Source organism: Parastagonospora nodorum (genome assembly GCF_000146915.1).
Source record: "Parastagonospora nodorum SN15 chromosome Unknown scaffold_1, whole genome shotgun sequence".
NCBI lineage: Eukaryota > Fungi > Ascomycota > Dothideomycetes > Pleosporales > Phaeosphaeriaceae > Parastagonospora > Parastagonospora nodorum.
In genome coordinates this window covers 791,770-818,533 of record NW_001884549.1, presented here as the reverse complement: position 1 = coordinate 818,533, position 26,764 = coordinate 791,770, and the positions used below count along the sequence as shown (strand labels likewise).

General features: G+C 52.1%; 14 protein-coding genes across 14 annotated transcripts in view; 10 read left to right on the top strand and 4 right to left on the bottom strand.

Moving 5' to 3' along the window:
• Positions 1–752, top strand: part of SNOG_00350 (hypothetical protein) — a gene marked incomplete at both ends in the record, with an annotated part of 2,433 nt that extends 1,681 nt beyond the window's left edge. The window contains one exon of the mRNA XM_001790988.1: positions 148–752. Coding sequence (XP_001791040.1) covers positions 148–752 — 605 coding nt within the window. The remainder of the gene's footprint in view (positions 1–147) is intronic.
• Positions 753–1,054: 302 nt separating this feature from the next.
• SNOG_00349 (hypothetical protein) lies at positions 1,055–1,783 on the bottom strand (the record flags this gene model as incomplete). The annotated part of the gene is made up of 2 exons (XM_001790987.1): positions 1,297–1,783; positions 1,055–1,236 (listed from the first exon to the last, which is right to left on the bottom strand). The coding sequence occupies exons 1-2, from the start codon at positions 1,733–1,735 to the stop codon at positions 1,055–1,057; spliced, it is 621 nt and encodes a 206-aa protein (XP_001791039.1). The 5' UTR covers positions 1,736–1,783.
• A 201-nt stretch (positions 1,784–1,984) lies between these two features.
• Positions 1,985–2,989, top strand: SNOG_00348 (hypothetical protein). Its single transcript, XM_001790986.1, has 6 exons — positions 1,985–2,098; positions 2,156–2,185; positions 2,237–2,298; positions 2,347–2,405; positions 2,454–2,574; positions 2,702–2,989. Exons 1-6 carry the CDS (start codon positions 2,003–2,005, stop codon positions 2,730–2,732), a joined length of 399 nt encoding a protein of 132 aa, XP_001791038.1. The 5' UTR covers positions 1,985–2,002; the 3' UTR covers positions 2,733–2,989.
• Positions 2,990–3,272: 283 nt separating this feature from the next.
• SNOG_00347 (hypothetical protein) lies at positions 3,273–5,141 on the top strand (the record flags this gene model as incomplete). The annotated part of the gene is made up of 3 exons (XM_001790985.1): positions 3,273–4,242; positions 4,341–4,915; positions 4,965–5,141. The coding sequence occupies 3 exons, from the start codon at positions 3,273–3,275 to the stop codon at positions 5,139–5,141; spliced, it is 1,722 nt and encodes a 573-aa protein (XP_001791037.1).
• Positions 5,142–5,595: 454 nt separating this feature from the next.
• On the top strand, positions 5,596–7,034 carry SNOG_00346 (hypothetical protein; the record flags this gene model as incomplete). Its single annotated transcript, XM_001790984.1, has 3 exons — positions 5,596–6,905; positions 6,927–6,962; positions 6,995–7,034. 3 exons carry the CDS (start codon positions 5,596–5,598, stop codon positions 7,032–7,034), a joined length of 1,386 nt encoding a protein of 461 aa, XP_001791036.1.
• Positions 7,035–8,263: 1,229 nt separating this feature from the next.
• On the top strand, positions 8,264–10,233 carry SNOG_00345 (hypothetical protein; the record flags this gene model as incomplete). Its single annotated transcript, XM_001790983.1, has 2 exons — positions 8,264–8,288; positions 8,341–10,233. 2 exons carry the CDS (start codon positions 8,264–8,266, stop codon positions 9,744–9,746), a joined length of 1,431 nt encoding a protein of 476 aa, XP_001791035.1. The 3' UTR covers positions 9,747–10,233.
• A 593-nt stretch (positions 10,234–10,826) lies between these two features.
• SNOG_00344 (hypothetical protein) lies at positions 10,827–12,115 on the top strand (the record flags this gene model as incomplete). Its single annotated transcript, XM_001790982.1, has 2 exons — positions 10,827–11,279; positions 11,333–12,115. 2 exons carry the CDS (start codon positions 10,827–10,829, stop codon positions 11,615–11,617), a joined length of 738 nt encoding a protein of 245 aa, XP_001791034.1. The 3' UTR covers positions 11,618–12,115.
• Positions 12,116–12,763: 648 nt separating this feature from the next.
• On the top strand, positions 12,764–14,355 carry SNOG_00343 (hypothetical protein). Its single transcript, XM_001790981.1, has 4 exons — positions 12,764–12,977; positions 13,027–13,440; positions 13,490–13,581; positions 13,633–14,355. Exons 1-4 carry the CDS (start codon positions 12,792–12,794, stop codon positions 14,261–14,263), a joined length of 1,323 nt encoding a protein of 440 aa, XP_001791033.1. The 5' UTR covers positions 12,764–12,791; the 3' UTR covers positions 14,264–14,355.
• Positions 14,356–15,241: 886 nt separating this feature from the next.
• SNOG_00342 (hypothetical protein) lies at positions 15,242–17,072 on the top strand (the record flags this gene model as incomplete). Its single annotated transcript, XM_001790980.1, has 1 exon — positions 15,242–17,072. One exon carries the CDS (start codon positions 15,242–15,244, stop codon positions 17,024–17,026), a length of 1,785 nt encoding a protein of 594 aa, XP_001791032.1. The 3' UTR covers positions 17,027–17,072.
• Positions 17,073–17,568: 496 nt separating this feature from the next.
• On the bottom strand, positions 17,569–18,808 carry SNOG_00341 (hypothetical protein). Its single transcript, XM_001790979.1, has 3 exons — positions 18,733–18,808; positions 17,878–18,680; positions 17,569–17,824 (listed from the first exon to the last, which is right to left on the bottom strand). Exons 1-3 carry the CDS (start codon positions 18,773–18,775, stop codon positions 17,762–17,764), a joined length of 909 nt encoding a protein of 302 aa, XP_001791031.1. The 5' UTR covers positions 18,776–18,808; the 3' UTR covers positions 17,569–17,761.
• A 975-nt stretch (positions 18,809–19,783) lies between these two features.
• SNOG_00340 (hypothetical protein) lies at positions 19,784–22,043 on the bottom strand (the record flags this gene model as incomplete). The annotated part of the gene is made up of 2 exons (XM_001790978.1): positions 19,784–21,895; positions 22,023–22,043. The coding sequence occupies 2 exons, from the start codon at positions 22,041–22,043 to the stop codon at positions 19,784–19,786; spliced, it is 2,133 nt and encodes a 710-aa protein (XP_001791030.1).
• Positions 22,044–22,470: 427 nt separating this feature from the next.
• On the top strand, positions 22,471–24,401 carry SNOG_00339 (hypothetical protein; the record flags this gene model as incomplete). Its single annotated transcript, XM_001790977.1, has 4 exons — positions 22,471–22,493; positions 22,561–22,660; positions 22,718–23,085; positions 23,135–24,401. The coding sequence occupies 4 exons, from the start codon at positions 22,471–22,473 to the stop codon at positions 24,399–24,401; spliced, it is 1,758 nt and encodes a 585-aa protein (XP_001791029.1).
• A 258-nt stretch (positions 24,402–24,659) lies between these two features.
• SNOG_00338 (hypothetical protein) lies at positions 24,660–25,331 on the top strand (the record flags this gene model as incomplete). The annotated part of the gene is made up of 2 exons (XM_001790976.1): positions 24,660–24,762; positions 24,811–25,331. 2 exons carry the CDS (start codon positions 24,660–24,662, stop codon positions 25,329–25,331), a joined length of 624 nt encoding a protein of 207 aa, XP_001791028.1.
• Positions 25,332–25,477: 146 nt separating this feature from the next.
• On the bottom strand, positions 25,478–26,681 carry SNOG_00337 (hypothetical protein; the record flags this gene model as incomplete). The annotated part of the gene is made up of 2 exons (XM_001790975.1): positions 25,478–25,653; positions 25,841–26,681. The coding sequence occupies 2 exons, from the start codon at positions 26,679–26,681 to the stop codon at positions 25,478–25,480; spliced, it is 1,017 nt and encodes a 338-aa protein (XP_001791027.1).
• Between the last annotated feature and the right edge of the window lie 83 nt (positions 26,682–26,764).

The following is a 26,764-nucleotide window of genomic DNA, read 5'->3' as shown; positions in this document are numbered from 1 at the left end:
TGGTGGCCAAGCTCGTTCGCTTTCGCAAGCGCATCACGATTCACCCCCAAAGCAGCTGCTGGACATCGTGCGCGTCAAGAAATATGGTCGTAAGTGTCGCCCCACCTCCCCTCCCATATCACGCATGCAACTAACAAAGTAGGACAGGTCACTACTGGTCCACAAAGATTTACGATGCCATGATCGATATCTCTAACATGATCGACGGGCCGACGTCTACCAACCGTAGGCGCTTTGAAGATGAGCCTTTCTGGGACTCTCAGGATCTCGAAGCTGTCGCCCATAACATCTTCGACGCCACCGTCGCTGTCCACGATCGTGGCTGGAACCGTCTTTCAACCTACCATAAGAAGACTGTGCGTGGCAAGCTTTTGGACAAGGCCATGCAGAGCGTCGAGACGCGCCTGGCGATGGTCTGCGACTTGTTGAGGACTAGCAAGGCTGTCGTAGACGACTGTCTAAGGGGTGGTGTCACGCTGGCACTCGTCGTTGACAACCCGGCTTGTAGGAAGGCCACCAAGGAGTCCAACAACGCCGGTAACAACAAGCGCGGAATTCGTTTGGCATTCGTGAAGAAGGTTCTCGAGAAAGAGCAAGGACGCCCTGTCACTGAGGAGCAGGTGGCCGAGCTGGAGAAGCAGGTTGAACAGGAAGAAGAGGACGAGAGGGTGCGCAACAGGGAGCGTGTCAAGGCGAGTCAGAAGGTGCACAGAGATACGGCCAAGGCCAAGGCTGAGGCGGCACGTATGTGAGCGTTGCATCGTGGTCTATGGTGGTCGTCTCGTCGGAGATTGTACAGTTGATTTTTCTTTTGCATTTCGCGAGAGCTTCGCTTTTTTGCTCATGGATGAGTGGTTTGCGATACGTCGCGTCAATCGTCCTTTAGACAGGTCGAGCATACCTTTTACTAGGTAACCCTCCTGTCTGAGCATTGGTAGCTCCAATTACAACATACAACATCAACGCTTCTCATCTTGACCTTTGCTTCCTTGGTGATGATGCTGTTCTTCTCTTTTTTTAACTGCCTCGCACAGCTTCTCCAGGCGTTCCCATTTCAGTAAAACCTCACTCCATTCACGCTTTCCACCTTGACCTTCCCTTCCTCCATCATGCTGACCGTCTTCTCTTCCCCATCCTTCTCCTCTCGCGCCGCCTCTTCCTCCGCCGCCTTCCTCAGCGCCGCCCTCTTCTTCTTACTCTGAAACAGCACCTCTTCATTCTCCATATCCTTCAAAACTACACCAACTAGTCAGCCATTGTCACCCTCCCTCGCCCTCACATCAAAGAATAACTTACTCTCCGCCCACTCCCCCTCCCTCCCCTCGTCCCCCGTCCCCAACCCCCCCTCAACATCGACATCCTCGCCCCTCTGCACCCTCTGCACCACCTCCCTCAGCAACCCAATCTTCGCCTCCGCCTTCCGTAAACTATGCCCTTGGTCTTGCTTCAGCCACAGGATCTGGATCGCTTGGCTGCCGACCAGCAATCCGAGGATTATGTACGGCGTTGCGGGATTCCATTCCTTGGATTGTGTGGACGATGAGGATGAGGACGAGGAGGATTTAAAAGGCTTCGGAATCATGGACGACCAGAAACTCGGTTGCAGGACGCGCGGGAGGGATATGTAGCGCGGGTGTTGGGCGAGGAGGGTGTATGTTCGCGTGTGGGATTGGGGGGTGAGGAGCGCGGTGCGGGTGGATGCTGGGAAGCAGAGGAGTTGGCGGAACGTCGCCATTGTTTGTGCGATTGCGATATTATTTGGTGTAGGTTTGCCCAGGTGGTGTTTTGGTTCGACATATGACGGAGATCTTCAGGTGGTTTGGTGTAGGCCCGATAAAAAGTTTAGCGCGTGCATGTGGATTCGGCGTTGGGACCCTGGCGGGCAGGAGACGTAGCCGCGTGGAGATGCAGCCGAGGTAGGATACGCGCAGGGTTACTAAGTTGTACTGATGAGCGCATTGTTTCTTCCTGAGCATCCGACGCAGCTTTTTTGTCGTTGACCATGTCTTCTAAAGGTGCCTTGAGCAGTCGCCATCAGAAGTTCGCAGCGATGGTCAAGGACGAGGATTTACCGGTGTTTGACAAGGTCAAGGCATGGGTGGGTAACTATGTCGACATGTGCGTGCAACAAGGATGATGGCTAAGAAGGTATTAGTTTGACATTGCGAACGAAGAGGGCTATGATGTATGTTTGGGTCAATGAGATATGAAGATGGTTCCTCTAAATTGTGTTTAGGGTCACGATGCTATAATAGCAAAGACGCTGAAGCTCGAATCAGTCACTTATGAGCCGACCAAGTAAGCTGGATGCACTGCTATATTGCCATACTGTGCTCATATGGATAGGAGCAATCCCCACAATTCTCGCACGGTCTACAGCTTCACTGTCCCGAGGCAGCTATGCAGTATGTAGTCTCTGCTGCTACACGATGCGACTACGCTGACATCTCTAGACATGGGCGGAAACCTACATGGAGGAGCAGTAGCTCTTATCTTCGACATCACCACCTCCACGGCCATTACTGCTTGTAGTAAGGATGGATTCTGGGATACTGGACATGTATCTAGAAACCGGTAAGCTCACCTACTCTTCTCCACCTTCAAATCATCTTATTCTAACACATGTGCAGTAAGTTTGCCTTCCCGGAGGAACCAATGACAAAGTCACTCGTTCTCTGAATTTGGCTAATCATCTTCCAAGTCAACTGTGTTTACCTGCGCCCTGCTCCTGAAGGCGCGAAAGTGTTTGTCGAAAGCTGGGTGGTGCATCTAGGCAAGCGCATGGGACTCACCATGGGTGTCATGCGGCTGGACTCGGAGGATGGGAAGGTTTGCTATACGTGCGAACATGGGAAAGCTTCGGTCGGAAGTTCCAGCTTGTAGAGCGATGAAGTGGTGGGGTTGCGATATGCTACAGTATATGCACATGCACGTTCAATACCTCTATAGCTGATAGCTAGTAAGAATGAACATCAGTCGAAGGAAAAGACCACTAGCAGTCATGCAAAGACTGCGAAACGTTCTCAAAGGCGTGTATTTCGAGAGCTCGCAATTCATGACGTTGGGTCCAATGATGTAGTTGTGGACGTGGTGGTGCTGAGGATTGACGTTGAGGAAGGATGGGATGACGGAGCTCCAGGCGGTTCGCCAAGAGGTCGTATGCCATAGCATGCCGCTTCCACTTGCCAACCACCAACAACTATCTCTCTTACTGTAAACCGTGCCAATGGATTTGGGAGATGAAGGGAGCTCTCCTTGGGGAGGTAATATTCATGCGATCACGATCATGTCCTCCGCAGACTGCTAACCTGCAAGCAGACGTGCCCTCACAGTCGAGCCCATCTCAGAAGGCTGCCACATTAGCACCGACCGACAACCAGGATACGGAGACGAACGCTTCCTCGACAACAAACAATACTGCTTCGACGCCCAGCGCTTCTGCTGCTCCCCGCTCTCCGGCTGGCCGCGGCCCGCGACGACGGCAATATGGCGTTCAGTCCACCAAACTCGAGGCCGTGGACGACCCATTAGGCCCCTTGGGAGCTGCTACGCCGCCCACAGCAGCCGAAAACAGTCCTCCTGCTCCGCCCCAGAAAGAGTCTGCTGCGTCGCGCAACACCCGTCCCGCGCCCGATGCCTCCGCGTCATCCTTGCGCGGTCTGATGGACTCGGTGAACCTCGACGATGACGACGCCGAACAGTCGCGTGCCCAGGGTGCCCGAGTGCCACCGCCTGTGCAGGCGCCTTCGAGCAATGCACCGCAGCGCCAGACACAGCCCAGCGTGAGCGTCGAGCAGGCCGCGAAGCCGTCCTTTTCCATCTACGTCGGCGACCCGCACAAGGTGGGCGACCTCACGAGCTCGCACACGGAGTACTCGGTCACGACCAAGACGACTTCCAAGGGCTACCGCAATCCTGAATTCACCGTCTCGCGCCGCTATCGTGACTTCCTGTGGCTATACACTCAGCTCCACAACAACAATCCTGGTGTCATCATCCCCCCTCCGCCCGAGAAGCAGGCTGTAGGTCGCTTCGAAGCCGACTTCGTCGAGTCCAGGCGGGCTGCATTGGAGCGCATGCTCAACAAATCAGCGGCGCACCCCATATTGCAGCATGACAGCGATTTGAAGCTCTTCCTGGAGAGCGAGGCGTTCAATGTCGATGTCAAGAACAAAGAGCGCAAGGACGTTGGCCTGGGCGAGAGCAAGGGCATGTTCGGCTCTATGCTCTCTGGCAGCAGCGGTAAATTTGTCGAACATGATGATGTGCGCTTCCCCTTTCTCTGCAGCAGACAACCGCTAACGCAATGTAGTGGTTCCACGACCGTCGCATTTACCTAGATGCTCTTGAGACGCAGCTGAAGGCCCTGCTCAAAGCGACTGATACCGTTGTAGGACAGCGCAAAGGGCTTGCTGAGGCCTGCGGTGACTTCTCCGCTTCCTTGCACTCGCTGTCTGCCGTTGAATTGTCGCCTTCCCTTTCCGGCCCTCTCGACAGCCTGTCCGACATCCAGATCCGTATCCGTGAACTTTACGAACGCCAAGCGCAGCAAGATGTGCTCACAATGGGTATCGTCATTGACGAATACATTCGCCTGATAGGATCGGTCAAGACAGCATTCCAGCAACGGCAAAAGTCATACCACTCATGGCACACTGCCGAGCAGGAGCTTCAGAAGCGCAAGGCGACACAGGACAAACTTCTCAGACAAGGGAGGTCGCAACAAGATCGCCTCAATCAGCTAAGCGCCGACGTGGCAGATGCCGAGCGACGGGTCCATCAAGCAAGACTGTTGTTCGACGACATGGGACGGCTGATGCGCAGTGAACTGGAACGTTTCGAGAAAGAGAAGGTAGAAGACTTCAAGTCAGGTGTGGAGACTTACCTGGAAAGCGCGGTGGAAGCGCAGAAAGAGGTATGTTTTGAGGCTCGATGCAAGATGACCCTGCTAACACTGCCTCTAGCTGATCGAGATCTGGGAAACCTTTTTGATGCAACTGGACACCGAAGATGGCGAGACTTTTGTACCACCAGCAGGTGTTGTTGCGTCGCCGAGCGAACACACCGAAGAGCGCAACGATTCACAGGCACAACACGATGCAGAAGACCAGCATGAAAACGAGGCTGAAAACGAAGAGTGAAAGCGCATCGATAACATGTAGATGACACGAACAACTCACATAATTCACCTAATTCTCGTTACTTGTGATCCTTTCGCTGTTAGATGTTATTCTGACAGCACTCAGACCTAATAATTGCGTGTCTGCACGACTTGCAATCATGCACGCAACATCCACCCAGCTAACTTAAAAGGCTCGCGTACACCTTGCAATGGAATCACTGTTGGGTCCTTTGTGCTGTTGGTACATTGTTCCCGCAAGCAGCCAGCACTTCATCATTAGGCCTAGCTCAATCCAAATACAATCGGATGCAATGGTGAACAATCTATCGGAACACTATCTCGGCTTAATATTGTTCTTCAGGTATACATATTTTGTTCCAAGATGTTGCTGGGGACATGGCGTGTTGGACGTGTGCACGTTGTGTCTCGCTAAAAGTCCCAAAGAAAAGCCCCAGGTCAAATTATCTCTAGCAATGTCGAACAGCACCATCGCCGCAAGAGCTCATGCGGATCGAGTGGCAACAGTATCTCGGTCTGTCAGGAATTTCTATGAGAAGAAGGTACCTTTCCGAATCTTCCATGGATCCTCCAATTCTACCAGAGCAGCGGCTCGACAAGAGATTGTTGACATCTCGGGACTCAAGCACATCATATACGTGGACAAGACGAAGAAGACCGCTCTAGTGGAGCCGGGTATTGCCATGGACGAGCTGGTCAAACACTTGCTTCCCTACAATCTTATGCCAGCTGTGGTTCCCGAATTCCCTGGTATTACAGCCGGAGGCGCGTTCGCTGGTACTGCTGCCGAGAGCTCGTCCTTCCGCTACGGGTACTTTGATAGGACCGTCAACAGCGTGGGAATGGTGCTCGGGAATGGGGACATTGTCCACGCATCGCCCAAGGAGAATGCAGACCTCTTCTTCGGCAGCGCTGGATCACTAGGAACGCTGGGTATCACGACCCAACTTGAAGTCCAGCTCGTTGACTGCGGCGAGTACGTCAAAGTCACCTACATCCCCGTCTCATCCCACACCGAAGCCCTCGCGCTCTTCGCAAATGTAGGCCCAGACGTCGACTTCATCGACGGCCTCATGTTTTCCAGCCGCCACGGGGTCGTCGTAGAAGGCCGCCTCGTCACCGAAAGCACCATCAAACCCATCCCCATCGTCCGCTTCACCCGCGCGCGCGACCCCTGGTTCTTCGCACACGCACACTCCAAAATACGCTGCCAACCTGCCTCGGGCACCTACCAATGCCTCACCTGCCACTGGACGAGCAAATCACGCACCTACCGGCAAACCAGCACCACAACCACCGAACTAGTGCCCGTCGCCGACTTCATCTTCCGCTACGAGCGCGGCGTCTTCTGGATGGCGTGCTACGGCTGGGCGCCCAAGCTGTGGAACCGCCTCACCCGCACCGTCTTCGATCCGCTGTGGCACACACGATTCCAGTACCGCGTACTCCACCTCGTCGGCGGGACGCCACACATTATCCAGGACCTGGCTATTCCGGCACAGCGCGCAGACGGATTTGTGCAGTATCTTGAAGACGAATTGAAAATCTACCCACTGTGGTTGTGTCCGATTAAGCAGGACCCCAGGGCGTTGATGCACACTGCATCTACGTGCACGGATTTCACGACCGCGCTGGTCAACGTAGGAGTCTGGGGGAGTCCGAATTACGGCGCGGATTTTCTGCGCGCGGAAACATATGACCAATTCATCAAGACCAACCGCGATATTGAGGCTAAGGTTGCGCGGGTTGGGGGGCTGAAGTGGTTGTATGCGTGTAATTATTACAGCGAGGAGGAGTTTTGGCGGATCTATGATAAGGAGAGGTATGAAGTATTGCGGAGCAAGTGGATGGCAGACAGTTTGCCGAATTTGTGGGAGAAGGTGAGGAGGAGTAGGCAGGAGGTTAGGGAGGTGGGGATGGGGCAGGTGGTGAAGGCGTTGGTGTATGCGGGGTTGGGGGTGGATCGGTTGGTTACTTGAAGTCTATGGTCCTTTCAAATATGGAAGTAATGTTTGAAATGGGGATTTTTTGGGAGGTGATGTGATGACAGGTTGCGTGTGATCTGATTTCATGTGTACCATAATAAGCATCGTTCTGACATGAATCGATGCGACTCATCATCAATATATAGTGGAAAGCAAGATTACTGGAGAAGAAGTCACAGAGCTTGCAAATGGTAAGTTGAGGTTGATTGTCCTGAGCTATGATGGCAGGCCTTCCATTTTCATGGTTGCATCGTTTGTTGATACATCAACAGTCTTCGGATTACCTCACCAACGGCTGCACGTCGGGAATGCAATGCACCGGCGGCTTGCATACCAAGCTAACGACTCAACGTCGAGACCACGATACTGTGGAGAGAGTCATTGTTGCCAAGTAAGGCCGCCCGGTAGAATCAGTCCCTAGTCTGGCGTCGTGACGCGGGTGGGAAAAGAGGGCCGAATCCAAAATGCCTCGTGAGTACTGAGATGCACAGTCTGGAGATGCAAAACAGCTTGACCTTTTGGAGGGCTCAATGTATGACAATGGGGGGGGGGGGGATTGCCTGCCGTAGCTACATATGCAGAAGGTCAGAATTGAACCCCGCGTGCCCCGCATCTGTCTACAGCACAACTTTCGTCACTCGCACACGCTGCTTTGAACAATTGGCGCGCGGCATAGGGATCCCGCCAACGGCTAAATTGAGTATTCTCGCTCGTACTTTAACCGAGTGTTTATAGCTATAATGACTTACCTTCGTGACACTCTGCATTCATTTTCAACAGACTAACATCGTCTTTCTTAAACATGCCGCAAGTACGCAATCCAATCTTGCCTGGGTTCAATGCGGACCCGGCCATTGTCCGTGTTGGTGAAGATGGTAAGCATTGCTAAAGTATGCTTTGATGTTCGTATTGTGCTAATGGTTGGTAGTGCGTATATGTTTTTTGATCAGTCTTGTTCTTGAAGTTATTGCAAGAGTTTGTTGCACCGTTGGTCATCATACTGATGTTTTTTCTCAACTAGTACTACATTGCCAATTCGACTTTTGAATGGTTCCCTGGTGTTCAGATATGGCATTCGAAAGATCTGGCGAACTGGGACCTCGTCTGCCGACCCTTGAGCAGGAAGAGTCAACTTGACATGCGAGGTGATCCTGACAGCTGTGGTTAGTATCACTCTTATTTCATCTGAGATGGTTGCTTATCAATAACGATCAGGTGTATGGGCTCCTTGTCTAACTCACGACGGTGAGAAGTTCTGGCTGGTCTACACCGATGTCAAGCGCAAGGACGGCTCTTTCAAAGACACACCAAACTACATTGTTCATGCGGACAAGATCGAAGGCCCGTGGTCGGACCCAATCTACGCCAACTCATCAGGTTTCGACCCGTCTCTTTTCCATGATGATGATGGTAAGAAGTGGTTCGTGAACATGCTGCAAGATCACCGCCGCCGCCCCAAGTCGTTCGCGGGTATCAGACTTCAAGAGTTCAGCGCTTCCGAACGAAAGCTTGTTGGCCCAGTCAAGACGATATTCCATGGTACGGAGTTGGACCTTGTGGAAGGCCCTCATATTTACAAGAGGAACGGCTACTACTATCTTTTGACCGCTGAAGGTGGCACTGCGTATGAGCATGCTTGCACGTTGTGCCGGTCGAAAGACATCTGGGGGCCGTATGAGCTGCATCCGCAAAAGTATATCCTCACATCTAAAGACGCCCCGCTTGCGCCTTTACAAAGAGCCGGACATGGAGATATAGTCCACGATCCAAATGGGAAACCATACCTCGTACATCTTATGGGTCGCCCCACGACACAGTTCCGACGATGTGTACTTGGCCGTGAAACTTCGATCCAAGAATGCTACTGGGGTGATGACGACTGGCTATACGTCAAGAACGGCCCTGTGCCCTCACTCGATGTCGAACTTCCCGGGGCGCGTGACGACACCGCATACTGGTCCGAGCAACGCTACGATTTCAAGGGCACGGAACTGCACAAGGATTTCCAGTGGCTCCGTACCCCAGAACCAGAACGGATCTTTGAAGTCAAGGATGGTCTCCACCTCACAGCTCGTGAAGCCATTGGATCCTGGTTCGAGCAAGCCCTGGTTGCACGACGCCAAACCCACTTCTCCTACGATGCGGAAACGACAGTCACTTTCTCTCCTACCGATGAGAGGCAATTTGCCGGGTTGACAGCGTATTACTGTCGCTATAACTTCTTTTACCTCACCGTGACAGCCCACGCTGATGGAAAGCGCGAGTTGCTCATTATGAGCTCAGAAGCATCGTACCCTGAAGGCCGCCTTAGCTTCCCTCTCTCAGATCCAGTTCAGATTCCGCAAGAAGGCAAAGTCAAGCTGGCGCTCAGCATTCGCGGCAAAGCGCTCCAGTTCAAGTACGCTCTTGAAGGCGAGGAACTGAAGGATATTGGTCGCGTCTATGATGCATCGATTTTGAGCGACGAGTGTGGAGGGCATCAAGCTCACGGTAGCTTTACAGGAGCATTCGTCGGTGTTGCTGCCTCGGACATCAACGGCACAGAGCTGAAAGCAGATTTCGATTACTTCGTGTACCGGCCGGTTAAGCACGAATCGGACCGCTATGACATGGGCGCATAGATCTAAAATGTGCAGTCAGGAACCAATTCTGAAGCAGGTATACAGACCAATGGAATGGGCATCCTGATCGACCATACGTGCGATGCACAACGATTCACGATGCTGCACAGGATGTTGATAATACCCTCCTGCTACCAGTCCCAAGACCGAGTATGTCTGGGGCGGAAAGCTCGGCATCTAATGACTAGAGCCCACACAGTGACTTTTTTCCTTCTTTGCCCTTGGTAAAATCGCCAGAGTCGTGACTGAGGCACGAAATGTGCGGCCCAAGGCCAGGAGTTGTGAGGTACGGGAACAGGGGTAGGTGTCGGTTCTTCTTATTGGTCGCGTCCTCCACGCACAGTCGTGTTCGCGACTTCATCTGTTTGATCACCACTCTGACACGCCGCAACACCGTTCAACACTTCTTCTGCCACTCTTCCTGACATGTTCGATATGGGGTAACCTTCCTTTGTATAGCTGCTTCGGATGACTGTATCGTTCTTCTTACCCTGTGCAAATGCAACTGTGAATGCTGTTCATCGGCAAAAGGGGCGACAATGCTCACTTAGGCGATGCTGCACCACAGCGTGCATAACTCTGGGTCATGCATTATTGACATAGATATTCAGATGAGCCAGCGCTCCTGTCTGCAGGTCTTGGTCGCACAATCAAAACCCGTAGACCCGTACGTCTCATAGACGTTTCAGGCCATATTCTCAGGACTCCCAGTTGGACAGCCGCAGATGCAGCACGGTCTGCATGCCAAGATAGGAATTCTGTATTAAAATGTTTTTGTTGCCTGCTTCATGCACTTGCTATAGAATTCCAGATCACACCACCTCGCCAAACCCTCGATCCCGTCACATCAGCTGGCATTTCAAAGCGCACATCTGGGACTAACCAGAACTACAACTGTCATCAAGTTCAGTCTCCCTACAACACTGTCTAAACATGTGGGTAGCAGGCAGCCGTCCAGCACCGCGACCGCAACGCACAACATCTATCAACTCTATCGGATCAGTACCGTCCCCTCTCTCATCGAGGTCACCGTCAACGACTGGACTCAACAGATCATCGACCAACTACGTCAACAACGACATGGGAAGCTTCAACTTACGGAAGCCACAATATGACCAGCCAGCGCCCGTCTTCCGCCGGAAAACCAAGTGGGAGCTAGCGGCAGAGGGGGAGCTACCGGAAGAGGATGATATCAGCTCACGCTCTTCCACATTGGATGGCGAGGAGGAGTACATGGACCTCAAGCCAGTACCAAGCATGCTCCCAAGGAAAGATCTGCGAAACGAGGAACCACGAGCACCCAACCCTGCACCACACATTCCTGGACCTCTCGAATCTCAACTAGCCGCGTTAATGTCTAAACTTATCTACATGGAACAGTCAAATCCCGCCGTCTCCGTTAGTCCGGAAGAGTTCAAGGATATGCAGAAGCGTTTGAAGGCTTTGGAAGAGGAGAAGAAGACTTGGACGAAACGACACGAAGCGATCTGGGCTTTGAGGGACGAGGATGTGGAGAACAACATCAAGATTCGAGTATGTAACGTCAGCCCATTTATCCCATGACACTTTCGCTAACATCCTATCAGGGAATGCTCGCCAAAGCTCGACGCGAACTCGAGGGCATGACAAAACTACGCGACGAAGACCTGAACAATGTTCTCATTGTAAGAGCCAAGCTAGCAGAGAAGACAAGAGAGCTTGAGCGTCTGCAAGCACAGGGCGGCCGAACCAGCCCCAGCCGAGGACGACCAGCCAGCTACCTTGAGCGCCGTGGCACATCCGATCTTTTCGTCGCAGCCAAGACCGCTGCATTGGAGCAACGCGCGCTTGAACTTGAGAAGCGCAACTCCGACCTTGTCTCCCAAGTCTGAGACACTGAAGGGAGGCGCAAACATAGAAGATTTGAATCGTCTCACGGCGCACCAAGCCTGGAGAACCACAGTCTCCGATCTGGAGAACAAGCTGAAGGCCAAAGACGCAGAAATAGCACGAGCACGATCTGGGTCAATGTCAACAGGCAGCGGAAACAGCATGGACTGGTACCGTGTAGAGGCTTTACTCGAAGAACACGCAAACTACCGGGAATCAGTCGGCGGAAAGCTCCAAGCACTCCGATCAGACAAGGAATTCTTGCAAAAGGAGTTGCATCGCAAGGAGAACGACTACCAAGCCCTCGAGCTGAGGTTACAGACCTTACAGAGAAGGACTACTGTTCTTTGAGCGAAGCCACAGGGACCTGGTCGCAAGGTGGTGCGCCTGACGGGGGCGTACGGTTATTTCTTAGTTTGGATATCTCTGGGAGATGTCAACGGCCTATCTGCAGCCTAATAGCGTATACCACGATAGAATCTATCACTTTTCTTCTGTTCGATATTATGGTCCATGCAATCCTGGGAACCTCGCGTTCGTTCTAGTGCTCGGTTACCACGCTCATTGTCCTTCCGGGAGGCACACAGAGACGTTTGCATATACACTTGTATGTTGCACATGTGTTCCGGCTCATCTGCTCAGCTCACCAGGTACAAGATTATTCTCTACAACATGACTAGCGTCGTAGCCACCTCACACCTCAGCCCCTGCGGGATGACGTCACATGATCGACATGTTTATTTTTTCCAGAATTAAGTTGAATCGACAATCCCGCACAGCTATTGCTGTGATGGGAATCTCTGAATCGACATATCAAAGGATGCAAAAGTGCTGGCCACGCAGGTCAAGCCTGCTCAGCCCCAGTCCAAACCGTCCACACACTTCCCTCTAAGGTTTCCGATTCCTATTGCCTGCTGATCACCAACCGGATGGAGCGTTGGCCCTGCCGAACTGGGCGCAAGCCTCGCTGCAAGGACCAAGAAAGCTTGAGCCGGTACCCGGTGGCGTCGTCATTTTTCAGGTACCGTGCTTAGGTTTTTGTGGCCGCAAGCCTGTATCTGGGTACGCTTTCCACATTGCTATGACATATTGCGCTACCTGGGGTGTTTGTTGAAAAGAGAGCGGCGCGCACTTGGGTTTGGAGGTACGGCTTCATCCCAAGGCCTGCTATTCAAAATGTTGTTCTCTTCAAGTCTTCTCGCTGTCGCTCTTCCTAATGCTGCTGCTGCTGCCTATGCGTTTGATCCTTTGGAGCATCTTGCCGGTATCGCGCCGTACTTTGAGGATCCAGTTCTCGACCCGAAGGCTCCCCAAGGATGCAACGTCACGAGGGCCTCCATGCTCGTCCGCCACGCTGCGATAGTAAGTTCAATACATCATATCTTTCATGGATACATCTAATCATTAAAAGTACGGCAACGACTTTGATTTTGAATCAGTTATCGAGCCATTCGTTGAGAAGTTGAAGAACACCACGGCCGATTGGCGCCGCGCTGGGTCCCTGGACTTTTTGGCGACATGGCAATCGCCCATCAAAGAGGAGGATCTTGAGGATCTGACCATGATCGGCAAGCTGGAAGCGTACAAACTGGGCGTCGATGTTCACTTGCGATACCCTGGCCTGAAGGCCCCCAAGAAGGTGTGGACATCGACAGCTGAGAGAACCGAACTGTCTGCGGGCTCATTCATCGATGGCCTGGTGGCTGAGAGCAACGGGACGGAACGTGTTTCTGTTCGAGAGGATGCTGCCCGTGGTGCTGACTCTCTCACGCCATACAAGGGATGTCCCAAGTACAGCTCGTCTTATGGTAGCAACCAGTCTTCGGTATGTTCAAACCTCTAAGACATCTAATGTAACGTACTAACTCGTCAAGGAATTTAAATCAGTATACACAAAGCCCATTATTGCCCGTCTACAAGACCAAGCCCCAGCTTTCAACTTCACCGCAGACGATATTGTAGGAATGTAAGTAAACTCTAGAACACGATCTACCGGTAACCCGCTGACATTCCCTAGGCAACAACTTTGCGGATACGAAACTGTCATTCGTGGATCGTCACCCTTCTGCTCGTTGGACGTCTTCAGCGCCAACGATTGGCTGAACTTCGAGTACATGAACGACATCATGTACTTCTACAACGCCGGATACGGCAACGAGATTTCTGGTGTCCTTGGATATCCGTGGCTGTCAGCATCCGCATCGACCCTGCAATCGAACTCGTCGGACCAAGATATCTACGTTTCGTTCACGCATCGCGAGCTCCCTCCAGCGGTAATGGTCACGCTCGGTATTTTCAACAACTCAGGACCTTCTCTGGCCGAGAATATCAATGCGACCATGCCTTTGGACAAGCCCAACCACGGCAGAGAATGGAAGTCCTCCAAAATCCTTCCCTTTTTGACCAACATTGCCATCGAGCGCATGGCTTGCGACAGCTACGGTTACGATGCCGGAACATACTACAGAGTACTGGTGAACCAGGATCCCAAGCCTCTTGAGTGTGCCGATGGCCCAGGAGAGAGCTGTTCAAGCAGTGCCTTCGAGGACTTTGTCAAGAGCCGAGGCGACATGTTTGATGGCTTCACTGAGAAGTGCAATCCGAAATACGACAACTCTACCGACACGTTGACCATTTTTTCATCATGAGCATGCTTCCACTAGGGAGCTACGACTAGCATTAGATACCATAGTTTAATAGCGAATATTCTGTAATGAGAACGAGGATTTACACATAAAAACTACTTTTGGAAACATGAACAAGCGGCTTCAAGCCAACGAGAGATCACCCTCAGCTCTAATCTCATCACGATGCTGATCGTAAGCGCACTAGGCACAATTATCGGTTGTGTCTAAACTGGCACTATCAGAGTCTGGGCTGTACAACTTCTCGGCTTTCTCGGCACTTTATAACAAGTTGATCAGCTACTGAGCCTGTCCCAGCTTGTGCATAACATGATAGCTGGTCTTTGAAAGTACCTGGAGTTTAAACAGCGCGCATGACCCTCATGAGCAACATTCGTAGAGGAAGACGGTCCGATTCTCATTGCCATACACGCCAATGTTGAACCCCCTCACAAGACCGTCCAACCGGCAGTATTCATTCATGGATACGACAAGCATGCCGCTGCAAGTGCGATGTCATGTCGGGCAATGCAAGGTGAGGATCACTGACAGACCACGTAGCATCGAAACTTGGAGGAGCTTGAGCAAATATTCGCTCTGCCTAGTCGGAGAGACCAAGAGTAAGCTGTAAGTACTCCATCCACCATCCAACCGCGCTGGCATGGCCATATTTCCGGTCATGTGATTAGCCACGCCCAATGCTGGTACCTGCCTTAGTGCGAACGGCAGAACCGATCCACGCTGGAAGCGCGACAGGTGATCCGCAGACGCAATTTAGTCTATGAATCTGCGACATAATTTTGAGTCGCTCGATAGAATAAGCACTTGGTGGAATTCCGCGCACCGACTTCACTCGCTTTCCTGTAGTTCCGTTTCCGCTGAACCAATCGACATGTAGACGTCATGACTATGTACACGCCAGAAGGCTAAATCTTGGCGCGCCTCAACGCGTTCAAAGCTGATCGCCTCTGGAACGTTGTGCTTCAACGAACTAATTTCGCGATGGGAGAATACGTCGAGAAAGCAGACGCAAGCCATCCAAGTGTCATTATCGTTGGCGCCGGTGCTGGAGGTGTCGCAACAGCTGCACGACTTGCCGCCGCGGGATGCAAAGTCACGGTCATCGAGAAGAATGACTTCTCGGGTGGAAGATGCAGTTTGATACATCGCAACAACTACGTACGAAAGGTGCCCTTGGATCGCGATATCACGCCAATTGCTAACAATCCGCAGAGATTCGATCAAGGTCCAAGTCTACTATTACTTCCACGGTTGTTCCATGAGACGTTTCAAGATCTAGGCACCACACTGGAAGATGAAGGTGTACATCTTGTCAAATGTGAACCAAACTACACCGTCCATTTCCATGATGACACCAAGTTCAAAATGTCCACCGACATTGCAACCATGAAGAGTGAGATCGAGCGCTTCGAAGGAAAAGAAGGATTCGACCGCTATCTTGGTTACCTGAGCGAGGCGCATAAGCACTACGAATTGTCCATCATATATGTGCTGAAGAGGAATTTCTTTTCATACGCAAGCATGATACGGCCCGACTTCTTACGATATCTTCAAACTCTGCATCCTTTCGAGAGCGTGTGGAGAAGAACCAGCATGTACTTCCGTACGGAGAGGTTGAGGAGAGTGTTCACGTTCGCCAGCATGTACATGGGCATGAGTCCATTCGATGCTCCGGGAACCTACAGTTTGCTTCAGTACACAGAGTTGGCTGAAGGCATTTGGTATCCCCTCGGCGGTTTCCACAAGGTTGTAGAAGCGCTGGTCAACATTGGTTCGCGATTGGGCGTCGACTACCAGTTCAACTCCCCAATAAAGCAGATCACATTATCGGAAGATGGAAAGCGGGCGACAGGCGTCACATTTGAGGATCCTTCAAGAGCACCGCTCAGTGCAGATCTCGTCATCTGCAACGCCGACCTGACATATGCATACAACAACCTTCTGCCCATCACATCATACGGCACATCATTAACGAAGCGCGAAACATCATGTTCAAGCATATCCTTCTACTGGGCACTCGACAAGCAATTCCCCGAACTCACCGCGCACAACATCTTCCTAGCAGAGGACTACGGAAAGAGCTTCGACAGCATATTTAAGGAGCATCTGATCCCTGAGCAGCCCAGTTTCTACGTCAACGTCCCCTCCCGCGTCGACCCAACCGCCGCCCCAGAAGGCTGTGACTCCATCGTTGTGCTGGTCCCCGTAGGCCACCTCTTCGACTCCAAGAGCGACACGCACAAAGGATCCGGCAACACGCCCGGCGTCACACAGGACTGGGACACCATGGTCGCATCGGCACGCGAAACGATTCTCAAAACCGTTGAGAAGCGCCTGCACATCTCACTTGGCCCGCACATCGTCGACGAGGTCATCAACACGCCTCCCACATGGCGCACAAGCTTCAACCTTGACCGCGGCGCCATCCTAGGCCTGAGCCACAGCTTCTTCAACGTACTCAGCTTCAGGCCGAAGACTAAGCATCCGAGCATCAAGGACCTGTACTTTGTCGGCGCGAGTACGCATCCTGGAACGGGCGTGCCGATTGTGCTTGCTGGCGCGAAATTGGTCACGGATCAGGTGCTTAGGCATCTGGGGCTCAAGGATAGAATAGCACGGCAGGATCGGTCGACGGGGGAGAAGAGCGCATTCAATGTTAGTCCGTTGGATGTGCCGCAGAGTAGTCTTGTCATGCAGTTGCTGTATCTGGTGCTTGCGCTGTTCTTGACAATGGCGCTGTTTGTGGCGAGTAAGAAGGTTTTGTAGATAGGATTGAGAGGCTGGTAGGGGTAATGTTGATTCATTGTCTGGATACTATATCTACGCGTCGCACACTGCAGTTAACAGACAGCTTTTGATGCTAGAACTGGCCCACTGCGAGGCCTCTCAAGAGAAATTGATGCGGCAATTCCCAATGGGATGTCGTGTAGCATCTACGTGTCATGCATAACTTGTGTTGTGCTTGCTTGTGGATATGCAATTGTTGGGACTGCCTAGACTGATGTACATGGTGTTATGATCGTACGATGACCAAATACTGACCCGAGGAGGTGGCCGAAATGACTGATCGACATAGGAGAGGCATATTGGGCTAGGCTGAGAGCTACATTAGCTCATCAAGGTCAACAAACATGTGCTGTCATGCACAGCGGTCACGCGTGCTGTAACCGACACGCAGATCTGAACATGCAAAGACAACAGCTCTCGCCCTGCATGAACCCATGTATTTCAAAAGTTTCAGTACATGTAGAGTGTAAAGATTTGCAAGAAGCAGCTGAAAATTTGTCACTGGGTGAATCGAAGCACAATTGGTGTATAGTGAACGTGATGTCATTATTAGGTTACGGTAGAAACTAAAGTGGTATTCGCTGGGGTATTAGGTGGAGAGAATGTGGAAGAGACCAAGCTCTACGAAACATTCCAGTAATCGGGACCATGTGGCCTGGGGTATCCAACACGACAGCGTGACGCAGGCGTGCAGCTTTTCAGTCAGAAAATGGCTTAAACGTTGGCGGGGCCATCGAGAGGGGGGTTGTGAGCAGCGGTGGTGCCGGGAGCAACATCCTGATGGAATTGTTAGTTGGGGAGTAGCCTTGAGGACATCAGTGATGACTTACGGGCTTGCGCTTCTCAGAGACAGAAGTGTCATGGTCGTAGTCCTTGATGGCAAGACCAAGACGAGCAGGGTCGATGTTCCTGTGTCCCCAGATAAGAAGAGCACCGAAGACAGGCTTGGCCAAAAAGTCGAGGATGCTGTAGAAAATGGCCTCAGAGTCTGGCGAGATGACGTTGCCACCCTCGGCAACACCCCAGGCAACGGGGTACAAGATCCACAAGAATGCAGTCAAGGATCCACACATGAGGAATGTACGCTCGACATCGCGACCGAAGTGCCTGGCGTGCGTGCGAGACTCCCAGACTAGCTGGTAGATAATGTAGACGAGGGCAAGGTTGCCGAAAGCGAAGTATCCCCACTTGTACTTGGAGGTGACGAGTGCGCCGACAAGACCCGTGATGATCATGATCTCATCAACAATGATGGTCCACAGGATGCTAGGCCATGGCATTCCAGCGGTGAGCATGAGGTCGGTCAGGAGCAAAGGGGTGGTGATGACCCAATCGATGTAGCGAACATAGTAGATAGAACGGTAGTTTCCACGAACCACTGGGTTGTTGCGCTTGAACTCTACTTCAATGGGAGTGAAACCGAGGTTGGAACCCATGGTGAAGTAGGCAATGGCGGCAACGAAGACGACAGCGGCTGTGAGGTAGTGGAAGATGCGGTCGCGACGCTGCTTGCGCATGCCCAGACCGATAAAGACGAAGCCAGAGACGGTCATGGCCGCGCAAATGGCAAAATACAAGTCTGAGCCATGGTCGGTGATGGCGATGTCAGCGGTACGGCCGTTGACGGTGTTGGCTACAACTCATGTTAGTGATGCATCATTTTACGCCTTCAAAGATGGACATACTGTTAACGTTGATAGCGTTGTTAGCTCTCTTGAACAACGACATGTTTGCGATTGTATCAGGCACGATTGCTCAAAGCCAGTGTTATGTCTTTGGGTGCAGAGTACAAGGAATGCTTCTTATTCCGCAAGGCCGGGCGCAAGCTTGCCTTGTATACTGCCTGAGAATTCTCCAGAGCTACTATCTTCCATGACGACATCTAACGTTCAGAACCAGGCTGGTTCCAGCGATTGGTGCGGGCGAGTAGTGCGTGATGTCTCAAGGTTGTCCGCGCAGATGATCCAATGTTTGAAGATCTCCAGTCTCGATCGTAGGAAGCATTGTCTATTGCCAGAGCCAATGAGTTGACGGATGCGACTCGGTGGGCCGGATTAGTCTGCATCACAAGGCGACAAAAGGCCTGTGGCGGGTGTCCCCGGCCACTATTTCTTCGATTCGATGAAGTAATGATGCCCACACCATGCCGGTCGAGGTAGTGTCCGCACTTTTCCGGTCTGTGCACCACTCATTTAAGCTTTCTCCTCAGAGCTTGCTTTGACAGCATCCACATAGTTTATTTACGTCACCTACGGTAGTTTCACGTAAAAAGACAGCCCCGTCAACGTCACGTTGTAATTGTTGAGGATGCAGAAAAAATTCTGACATTATCCATGATTATCCATGATGGCAAAGTGGGCAGAGATATGTCCGGAGAAGTCCCAGTGATTTCGATGCTACGATCGTCGTGCGAGCATGTGAGGAGACTATTCGGGAACTAGCTGTATACTTTCATTGGCAGTTTCATTACACCCGGCATGAGTTAACCATGAGGTGACTTCTAGTCAGCAACATACCCCTACCACTTTTACTCCTCACAAAGGCCGTACGTAAATCGCATGCGCAAGTGTCGCACGTCAGCACGATACACAATCACATGTGCATGTGCTGGAAAAGGCCCGATGTTGATCAGTTATTACGATTAATTCTGCCAAGAACTCGATCTTCGAATCCTGGTGTTATGAAAAGCGGTGCAGGGTAATGTGCGGGGAAGTGTATGTACAAGGATTCCATCTTCTAACCCATCGAACTGATCAGCTTACTTCTCCACTTACTTGCGGGCTGTGGGTCTTTGATCGCTCTCAGCGACTGAACAGCTCGTTGTTGCTTGATGCGTTCTTCGCTGAACCAGTTTCCATGTAGGCCGTAAGGCACTCTCGTAGGAAGCTTGATCTTGCAGACAATGTCGCTCATAGATTTGGCATCCAGCACCCACAACTCGCTGACCGCGTCTGCTCTGCAATCTCCCATTTCGTTGAGCTGATCCTCGTTGAAGACGTAGAAGACGAGATAGCCATCGTGTTCCGATACATTGGCATCACCGCTTCTCCGCTCCCTTGGGATGAATCTTGGCTCTTGGCCGAAGTGATTCGGTGGTAATTTGAAAGTCTTTATTGGATCGTTGCGATCCGTCGATGCCAGAATCTGATCGATGCTACGGTCATCGACACACCCTGTGACCTGTGTAGGTGGTGTGACTTGTGCGCGAGCAAGGAGGGCTTTTACGTCCATCCTCACAATCACGTCGATCTTTGTAGCTTTCCCTAAAGCAGCTCCGAATGACTCGTTCGTTGTGCTGCATCCGTAGATGTACTGCGCGTAGGTCATCTCGGTATGAGGAGATACCACGGGAAATTCGAAAGGTATGGCAGCCAATGCAAACTGGTGGGTAACGTCATTCGAATCCTTGACATCCATGGCGAAGCGGTAATAGTAGAGGCGGCACTGCTCTTCATCGTCATGTGTCATTGGGATCGGTGGTGTAGATCGAGAACCTTGGGACTCTTCTTGACTGAGTAAAGGCGAGGTTTCATCTGCATGCGACTTCTCCGGATCCTCAAGCGCCTGGTCGTCGTCATATTTGGCGAAGAACGACATGCGTCGCGATTTCTCCACCTTCTTGTGGTTCGGATGGGGAGGCGGTGCAATGTTCGCGGCGCTGAAGACAAGTGAGGCCGAAGTCAGTCTGCAAGCGAGAAGATTGACTGCAGTGACTGTACCCTCGGCATTGCATTCGTCCCATGTGTTGGCTGTATGGAAAATGCAGCACCCTACGGCCTCGAACCAACGCACTGCTGCCGGGTCGGTTCGGGGAAAGACGCCAAATCTTGAAGCTTTCTCTGGCTCGTACAGCACAATGGGTTTGTTCTTTAGCAAGTTCAGAGGCGTGAGAGACAGTGGCAGGTCGAGTATTATAGTGGAAAGTTTAGATACACCAAAATCGTGCATAAGCTTTCCACCAGCACAACCTGGCACAGGAGCGCTCATGATTTGCTGTTGCGGTCCCGACTGTGAAATGTCCTTTGCAGGCACTAACGAATAGTGTACGTATGGGGGTGCAAAGTTGCAATGGAAGAGGATCATGGCGCCGGATTCCTGGTCGATCTTGGGATGGCCAGTTGTCCATTCATTCATCCAACTGAGTGGTCCTGAACCGCCGAATGTGACTGTTGATACTTCGGCGTTCTTCTGCGATTCGTCCATGGATTCACCTTCTGCTGTGCTGCCGTCGAACCAGCCGACTGTTTCCAGCGTGGGCAGAGTGACGCGCATCGGGGGTCCGCTTTCACAGGTTGCCAACGCGCGCCCATCGTGGAAGAGGATGCTGGTGTTTGCAACACTAATCCTCTTGATAGCAGTCTGTGTTCGAGACAGGTGCGACAGAATGACAATGAAGACGGTCCTCATAATCCTCCATATTATGTACAGAAGCCGGGACGCTGGGTTGACAAGAGTCGATATGCTGGGTAGGATGGGTGTTTGAAGAGAACTGTTTTCGACGCTCGCCAGGTACACATCGGTCAAGATGTATTGGTTCACGAAGTGCGGGACAACGTGCTGGGGACTGCTCGACGACCGCTCGAACCAGACTCCCGAGAGCATACCGTCGCCGTCGAACCAGTGGGCTTCGCGACCAAGATCCGAGTTGGTTGCTGGATTGCCGCCGTTCCTAACGTACATGCCCCCAAGTAGCTCCTTGGGGATGTCGCCGGTCCACGTGACGGGTGTTGGCGGCCATGACTTCGTTGCGGGTGCAAAGTTGCCTGCGAGGTAGCTGTAAGATGTTAGAGGTATTGTTGTGCATTTGGAAAAGTGGCGACGAACGGATGGCTTGGCTTTTGCGGCCTTCTGCGTCCTGAAGGAGGCATAGTAGAATGGTTACTCGGGTGGCATTGATCGCAGTATCAAAGAAATTGGTGCCGGGGCTTGATAATGGATGCGTTCAGGTTATGGAGTCCATGTTAGTCAGAGGCACAGTCCTGACAGGCACGAGCATGTGAAGAGGCAACGCGTCTCAGATCATGGCCTGATAGCGCGTCAAGACAGGGTGAAAGTGCGGGCACCATGATGCAATGTCGCCCAGGCCGTCGGTGCCGAAGCCTTGTCAAATCCATTAAGTTTAGCGCGTGAACGGTCGTGACATGTGCAGGGAAGATCGGACGGTGAAAGTCGTGACGTCAAGAGGAGCTTGCGGGCGGCACTATGCCGCATGCGTCGCACGTGAGCTTTCGCGCCGGCAACCGCGTCCCAACGATGCTGCGACACGCCCGCCATGGCCGGCTCATTCTCTGCCAAAGCTGTGCCTGGCACTAAGCAGCCTCAGTCTAGCTTGCAATTCTGCGCTGGTGGCCTCGAATTGACGCGGAGCTGTCCGAGTCCACGTCTCCCAGGGCACATCAGATCAGTCCTCCGCCGTCGTCACTATGGGCTTTGACTATGCAATTGTGTACGTGAATGCAGCATTTGCCCATCTTCCATCTTCCATGTACCGCATACTGACCCGCCTCGGCTAGCCATGTCAAATACACCATACCGCCCGCCGTACTGCTTACCCTGCTGTACCGGCCGCTCTTCACCAAGCTCGATGCCTTCAAGGTCTTATTCCTGGTGACCGTATGTCAACACACCGCGCCCGTGGTTCTGCTACTGCTCTAACGATGCATCTCCCAGGTCGCCGTCACTGCAACAATACCTTGGGACTCGTATCTGATCCGCACCAACATATGGAGTTACCCGGACCATGTCGTTATTGGCCCCACGCTGCTTGACATTCCTCTCGAGGAAGTCTTCTTCTTCTTCATCCAGACGTACAACACCACGTTGCTGTATCTGATCCTCAGCAAGCCCACGTTTCAACCCGCATACCTGCGCGCCGGGCGCCCCACCGCATCGTCGCCGTGGAAGTATCAGAAGCTCGCTGGACAATTGTTTCTCGTTGGGGCGACCGTCTGGGCCGGGCTGCGCGTGCACGAAAATGCCAAGGGCACCTACACAGGGCTCATCGTTGTCTGGGCGGCACCTATTATTCTGCTGCAATGGTATGACATCTTGACGAATGTAAAGGGTGCAGCGCTAACATGGCAGCAGGACTCTTGCCTACCAATTCATACTCGGCCTCCCGTGGACCAACACCGTCCTGCCCATCGCAATACCCACCTTGTATCTTTGGCTCGTGGATACGCTGGCCTTGCGAAGAGGCACATGGGTCATAAGTCCAGGCACCAAGTACGGCGTGCACTTGTGGGACGGTCTGGAGATTGAGGAGGCTCTTTTCTTCTTCGTCACAAACACGCTGATAGTGTTCGGTCAATTGGCTTTTGACAATGCTCTCGCCGTGCTGTACACATTTCCAGCCCTGTTCCCCAAACCCCCAAGCATGCCAACGCCACTCGACTTGATAAACGCTCTGTGGGTGTCACCATACAAGTATGATCGCGCACGCCTGGCAGGCCTTCAGGATGCTGTATTGCGCTTGAAGCGCAAGAGTCGAAGTTTTTACCTGGCCTCTGCAACCTTTCCAGGACCATTGCGATCGGATCTTCTGTTGTTATACTCCTTCTGCCGCGTTGCAGACGACCTCGTGGATAACGCGGCTACAGCGGAGGAAGCCAAAGAGTGGATATCCAAGCTCCACCAATATCTTGACTTAGTGTATAGCGATGCAAAGTCGAGCACCGTCTCTGAAGATTTCGTACAGGCTCACTTTCCATCCGACGCGCGCTCAGCGCTTCTCCAGCTGCCAGCCCACAAATTGCCTCGTCAGCCGTTACAAGATCTGCTGCATGGCTTCGAAATGGATCTTGCTTTCAACACCTCATCCCCAATCAAGACAGAGACTGATTTGCGTCTCTACTCGGAGCGTGTGGCCGGCACCGTGGCTCAGATGTGTATAGAGCTGATATTTCGCCTGTATCCTAGTAACATGACTTCCGGCGAGGAGCGTAAAGTTGTAGATGCCGGGAACCAGATGGGGATGGCGCTCCAATACGTCAACATTGCTCGGGACATCTCCGTGGACGCGCACATTGGCCGCGTTTACCTACCGTTGGATTGGCTTCAGGAAAGCGGTCTGACCTACGACGAGGTTCTTATTAGTCCCGAGGGCGCACGGATGGAATCCTTGCGCATGCGGCTGCTAGAGAAAGCCTTTTCAATATATGACGGAGCAAGGGGGGCGATAGAAACTCTGCCTGTAGAAGCTCGCGGCCCCATCCGCGTTGCTGTAGAGAGTTACATGGAGATTGGAAGGACGCTTAGACAGAAGGGCTACACCGTGAGGGCTGGACGGGCCACGGTGTCGAAGTGGCGGCGAGTCATTGTTGCTTGGAGAACATTAAATAAGAGTATTGCTTAGGGTTGTCGTACCGCTTCTAATACCTCACACAAGTTGTGACTACCCTGGTCGGGTGTAATTGCGGAGCGCGGAGATAGCTGGATAGCTAGCTAAGTCTTGGCACACATGTCTGCCTCTTTCCACTGTGCGACCTGCATCCCTGTCTGAGAGTGCATGAAGTGATGAAGCTCCTGCACATTGACGCGCCGATCTCTTCGTCAATGATCAGACCTAAATTTGCATACCCACTCGTGTCTAACTATACGTTCCTGATGCGACATGCGCGCAACGTCCAACTACAGACGAAGGAATGCAGCGCGGACTGCCAGTCACAGCCCTTCCACAGGTCATTATAAGAAGCTTTTATGGTTCAAACAACCTTGTAAGTGGCAATGACCATGGAGCAAGAATATGCGTTTGACCATCACAGTTCCGGACAATTATACAGATGAGGCAACATTTCTCGACCATCTGCAAAGAAATCCGCGGCTGCAACCATACGAGTTCTGGTCGCTGATGTCAGACGCTACCATTATCGTGCAGCATCTTGCGTCCGTTATCATCTTCTGTTGCTGTTTCGTCGCAATCTTCACTGGAAGAGTATCGCCTGTGGCTATTGTTGGCTGGGCAAGCTTATTCAGTCTACTAGCCTGGGTGTTGTGGGACTATTGGATGGGACAACAAGGAGTGCCACACTCGTCCAACACAGCAGATGCAAGCATGATTGGCGCGAATGGCCCAAACCAACCAACATCTTCGCGGCGGATTCAACAGCGCCTTGCCACGCTTAAGTCTGCTGTACTGATATATGCTGCTCTTCTGGGATTGAGCCCTATTCTGAAGTCACTAACACAATCCACGACAAGTGATTCCATCTGGGCTTTGAGCACTTGGTTGCTCTTGATAAATGTGGCTTTCTTTGACTACAGTGGTGGTCCAGGCACACAGTAAGGGTGTATTGGCTACTTATGCAAACAGAGCTAACACAAGCATGTAGATTGCCAACCTCCATGTCTACCAATTCTGCAATGATGGCATCCGCCGTGCTTGCGTCAAGGCTACCATCTACTACGCACGTCTTCTCGCTGACCCTCTTCTCAATCGAAATCTTCGGGCTCTTTCCCATATTTCGTAGGCAACTGCTCATCCACTCCCGGTCCAGCCATCTTGCCCTCACTGTCTTGCTGACCATGGCTGCATGGGGCGGCTTGTTCGTCACTTTGACAGGTGGTGGCCGAGTAGCTTTCCTCGCAGGCGTAGTACTGGGATGCAGCTTTACATTTTTATGCATAGGCATCTGCAGTTGGTGGCTGATAGGACTACAAAGGTACAAGAATGAGATTCACGGTCCTTGGGATCCAGCGAGACCAGTCATCCGGCAAAGGTGGGACTGAAATTTCAATCTTTCATCGACATGGCCATAACTTTCAGATCTTTTTTCTCATAGTCTGACCACAGACACGAGCCGTTCTCTGGCCAGCATCCTTCGCCTTGGCTTCGGACAGAAGGCGAATGCCATGCTCTGTCGACGTGTCTTAGGAGATGGTTCTTGGAGACGACTTCAAGAGACAGTCTACCATCCTTTCGGCCCCACCGAATGATCTTGTCATTAGCTGGCGCTTCGACACATTTCCACATGCATGGGACGAGGTCATCAAAGTCGACATCGGTCGCTCCGACAAAGTGAGCTGGTGACCATGGATCTCTTCTCGCCATCGCTTGCCCTTTGCTAGCTCCGACTACCATGATTCTTTCCAATCTTCGAACAGTGGCCATCATCTGCCTAAGCAGAATCCAAAGCTCTGTTCGGAACATGGAGACTCTGGGCCATGATTCGAAATTCAGACGCAGCGTCTTCAGATTTGGGGCGTCCATGTGCAGGGAGCAAGATGTTGAGTCCCACGGTCCGTTCCCCCAGGCGAGATATCGTAGCCAGTCGCGTGCAAGACTGCTGTCGACTTTACAAATGTCGATTTCGATGTCATGCACACTTTCGCGGTAGCGATCGTCCAAGGTTTTCAGGAATGACCGTGCTGTTTCCACGCTTGTGAAACGGAAAGTGTTCTGGGAGAAGAGAGGGCGGCGATCGATTTCATGATACAGTCGCTGGCATGTCTGCAATATAGCGACATTAAAGGACTGGACTGGTCTCCTCTGAGTCCCACCACGGACTGTTGGATCCGAAATAACGTCGTCGAATGTCAAGCATGCTTTGAAGATCTGATGCTTGATCTCAGCAGGTAAGTTGACAAGAGTTGATTGAGGCTGGAGATTCGCCGGAAGTGCCACGGTTTCGAACATGGTTAACAAAAATGTACGGATAATCACTTGGGGGCAAACCCAGCAGGTGGACTACGGTATATGAATCAGACGAAGTTATATCG